The 4668-nt window shown below is 36.7% G+C and overlaps 1 protein-coding gene across 1 annotated transcript; it reads left to right on the top strand.

The window, feature by feature from the left end:
* The first annotated feature begins 497 nt into the window (after positions 1 to 497).
* Positions 498 to 4294, top strand: scrt1a (scratch family zinc finger 1a). The gene is made up of 2 exons (XM_028817810.2): positions 498 to 700; positions 1873 to 4294. The coding sequence occupies exons 1-2, from the start codon at positions 586 to 588 to the stop codon at positions 2559 to 2561; spliced, it is 804 nt and encodes a 267-aa protein (XP_028673643.2). The 5' UTR covers positions 498 to 585; the 3' UTR covers positions 2562 to 4294.
* Positions 4295 to 4668: the final 374 nt, after the last annotated feature.

Here is a 4668-nt window from a genome sequence, read left to right as displayed (position 1 = left end):
GGGAGCTGTCTAGCTATTTTTTTTTATTACGGGGAGGTTTTCTTTTTATTTGTTTGTTTTCTGTTCTTTGTTTCCAGCAGTCAACTGAACTGCAAGCTTCCGCATTACAGCAGATTTGAAGTAAAACGTGCCAAAAGCTGGAAATCATCCAGTTCTGACGAAGCAAGCCCACAAATAGACCTCTTTTTTTTTGTGTTTTCCCCCCCTTTTTTATGTTTAAGTTGAAGTACCGCAGCATCAACAGGAGAAGGGAGAGGAGTGGACTTTCAATGCGGGAAGCTATCAGATGCTGAATTACATACACTACGCCGAGCGTGCCGCAAAAAGGAGCTATCCAGTGCTGAAGTTGCATTTCTTTACAGCGGAAAGCGAGGATACTGAACACCAGCATCAGTACTGGATTTGCCCTGTGCTGGCATCTACATTTCAGCACAGCAAGGCCACATTTCTATAAAGCATCGCGACGGAGAAGAATTCAGACAACCTGTTCTGTGCAAGATTTTTATTATTATTATTATTATTATTATTTCGTGCAACCAATAAATAAGAGCAAAATACTATACAAGATATATATTTTTTTAAAAAATGCCAAGGTCCTTCCTGGTGAAAAAGGTCAAGCTTGATGATTTTTCATCCTCAGATCTCGAAAACTCTTACAGCAGACCCAGGACAAATCTAACCGTTCAGCTACACGAAAAAGGTAAATACAATAGTTACAGAGTATAATATTTAATGAGTATTTTTTCTGTCAATGCACTTTTCACGTTTTAAAGATAATCACGCTGGCAGACGCTGAATTGCCTTTCTTTTCAACTCCTATCACTTGTTTAAAATTATGACAATCAAGACCTAGTTTTCTTTTTCTTTTTTTTGTCTTTGAAATTGTATTATTGCAAATGTGTTGCAATTGCGGTACAAAGCAAGCGTAATTGACCCAGGTCACGCTGTGTTCAACAGAGGCTGGGTTTTTGTTGACTCTGCAAATTTAGGCAAAAGATTACACCCCATGGAAAAACTGGGAAAGAAATAATTAGAGTAAATGAATGTCTTTTCTATTAAGCTTGGGTGTCTATTGTGTCGAATTGCACACAATTTTCCTCAGAAATGTCTTTTTTATTTATAGGGACGCCTTAATGATACCACATGAAAGCGTCTCAAAATTAGAAATGTGGGGAAAAAAAAAAACACGAGCAGAGGGCTGTGCATGACATACTGTATCAGCGTCCAACAGGCTCCTATTCTTGAAAGACTGTTGCTCTCTAGACAAACTATTTCCGCTTGTAAATTCTGCTGATTGTTACAGATATTTGAGATGTTTTGTTATAGTTCACACAGTATGCAGTGTGATGTGTGCATTAATATATACTGTATGTCTGTATATGCATATTCACACGCAGACGCATTTACTCACTCGCACATATATGCGTGGTCTATAAAATGTCCAAAAATGTATGAAAACACAAGAAATCACATTCAGCGTGAGTCTTTTATTTGCATTGCTCTGACCTAATTGTGCGATTTCTTTGTTCAAAAGCCCAGGTGCAGCACATAGCGGAGCCTAATTTATTTCTCGTGCCTTTGTCCTTAAACGGGCTACACTGTTAATTGAAATGGAGTGCTATTGATTTATGGGAGTGATGCAGAAAAAACAAAAGCTTCTTACTGAATCGATGTATTTGCATGCTGCTGGGGTGACCTCGTCTCTTTATTTATAAATAACTGAAATAATTGCAGGGACTGGGCAAATTATGTGGAAAACTGCCAAACACCGCTTGTTGCGTCTATTAACCTGAGAGTTCTGACTTTGGTTCCCGTGTGCCTATAAATAATTGAATAAAGATCTTGTCCTTTTTTTTTTCTTCCCCGTGCTAGGATATATTAGCGACTACATCACCCCGTCCGTCTACGATGGAGAAAACGACAGTGCCATTAAAGTGCCCTCTCCTGAACCCATCTACGACAGTGTGCACGGCGATTACGGAGCCCCTGACTCAGACCAGCCAGACAGCCCCCAGTCGGAGATCACATCTGGTTACATCAATGGAGACAATGCCGTGAGTGAAGGCTACACAGTGGACGCATTCTTCATCACGGATGGAAGATCAAGGAGAAAAGTCATAAACAGCCCTAGGACGGTACAACGCCATACGTGCAACGAATGCGGCAAGACCTATGCCACGTCTTCCAACCTGAGCAGGCACAAACAAACCCACCGGAGCCTAGACAGCAAAATGGCCAAGAAGTGCCAGACCTGCGGAAAAGTGTATGTCTCCATGCCAGCCATGGCTATGCACTTGCTGACCCACGACCTGAAGCACAAGTGTGAAATCTGTGGCAAAGCCTTCAGCAGACCTTGGTTGCTGCAGGGACACATGAGATCGCACACTGGAGAAAAGCCGTTCGGTTGTGCTCACTGCGGGAAAGCCTTTGCAGACCGCTCGAATCTGCGCGCCCACATGCAGACTCACTCTGCTTTTAAGCATTTCAAATGCAAACGCTGCAACAAGACTTTTGCCCTCAAGTCCTACCTGAACAAGCACTACGAGTCCGCCCTGCTTTAAAGGAGCATTCTCGCCTTTAAGTCCGATAGAAGCCTAACTTCATTATTAAGGGAAATAACAATAATTATAATAATAATAATACAAATAATAATAATAATAATAACAATAATAACAATTCAAACAAAACTTTAGAGAAGGATCTACTACTTCATTTCCAGAATAGCACATTTCTTCTCAATTTCTCCTTCAATAATGGAATGAAGAAAAAAATAAACACCTGTGGATTTCGTCGCATGTATTTTAAGATGACTTTTGTTTTTTTGTTTTTTTTTTTCTTAATGAAAGGAAATAAAAATGTAGAACCTAAATATCATGTCGTTTTGCTGGAAACTCAGTGAAGACTTTAAAATATCTCCTCATTTGTCAAAAAGGTCAAACCTTTTATGATTGGATAATATTGTACTGCTGCCAGTGACCACAAAAGTGTTCACCTTTGAGGTAAATGTATTATTATTATTATTATTTATTTGTTTATTTATTTATTTATTGGCGTTTTATTTATTTATTTATTTATTTATTTATTTATTTATTTATTTAATGTGCTGTATAAATGTATTGATTATGCTAATGCAAATGATTATTTTTATGTTTTGAAATCAGTCCACTTTTATTTTGCACTTTACTCTTATTTTGCCAACCCTTCATTAATATGCCAAAGCATTTGCCACTTTCTGAATATTTTTTTAAACCCTTGTTTTGCCACTTTTTTGAGCGTTATTTGCATGCAAAAAAAAAAAGAAAAAATCTATGCCAATTTATGAAGCTTTTGATTTTTGCCAAAATCTAGATAGTATCTGAGGGCAATATTTCTTATAGGAGTCTCATAATGAACTATAGAGCAATAATGACGTAATGCATGGTATTTTTAAAAGAAATAGTATATCAGTTTAAAAAAAAATCAGGTATGGTTTAATCCAGTATTCGTATTAGCCGAACAGAAAACCAATATCAGGGAAAATGCCAATGTAGTGTTCTAGGATTACTGATAAATAGAAAATTCTTCCTTTCGTCTATGGTTATGCACTGCCTGCCTCTAATTTAAAGTAGTTTTAGGATGTAGTAGGCTTGTGGTGCTGAAGAATCAGCTCCAAGCAGTTCAGAGCATCTACTCAAACCTGCGGAACGTCCACTCAGGCAAACAAATAAAAAAAAAAAAACAAAACAAACAAATATATAAATGTTGGCACTTCCATTCATTTCACTTGGTGAGAAAAAAAGTAGGATTAGTGAATTGCTTCCATAAAATCGAGATCAAAGACTGTTTGTTTGCACTGTATTCAGACACCAACTCAAGTTGACCGAATAAGCAAAGCAGCGCCTTGTTTTCAGCCACGTGGAGGTCCCTCAGATTTGTTCTTTTAAAGCACTTCATTTTAGACATTTTCAACTGAACAAGGATAAGTAGCACAAAAAATTAATAAATAAAAATTAAAAAAAAAAAACTTATAGATTCAGGTAGAAGGAACTTGTATTAGCTAGACCTCTGTTTTTGTACTTAAAATGGAATAACTGTTTATTGCAAGAAGCCTTGTAAATAATCCTTTGAAACCTAACAAGATTTTTACAACTGTAAAGAAACTAATATCGTAATTTCTCAAGACTTTCTTTTCTTTTCTTTTTTTTTTTTTCTGGGAATTTTTGATCCAGTATTTGAATGATGTAAGCACAATGACACCAGGCATTTTGTTGCACTTCATAATAAAGAAAAATAATAATTAAAAAAAAAAAAAAAAGTGGTCTGTGTTTGTTCTTAAGAGCTGTGCATTTTCTAACTGAGCCCTTCGTGTACATCAGCTGTACTGAATTCACGTAGCCATATAATTTATTTACTGACCTAGTTAGGCTGAATATGAAACATCACAACAGAGAATCACACGCCAAACCCTCAGCAGTTCACTGTTTAAGTAAATAGATTTTTTTTTTGTGTTCCAGATAAAAACACAGACCTTCATCTGTGCCTTTCAACATGCGTCATTTTAATTTAAAAGCTAACTAACCAACAAACTAATGTCTTTGATAAGAATGTATAGGTGTGTTGAAACAGGAAAGCATTCTTTAACCTGATGATGAATCTGGGCCTTACAACTCTGATTAGCTGGATCAACTA

This window comes from Erpetoichthys calabaricus, chromosome 13 (assembly GCF_900747795.2).
Source record: "Erpetoichthys calabaricus chromosome 13, fErpCal1.3, whole genome shotgun sequence".
Classification (NCBI taxonomy): domain Eukaryota; kingdom Metazoa; phylum Chordata; class Cladistia; order Polypteriformes; family Polypteridae; genus Erpetoichthys; species Erpetoichthys calabaricus.
Note: the sequence above shows the minus strand (reverse complement) of the source record. Positions and strands in the feature narration are given on the sequence as shown.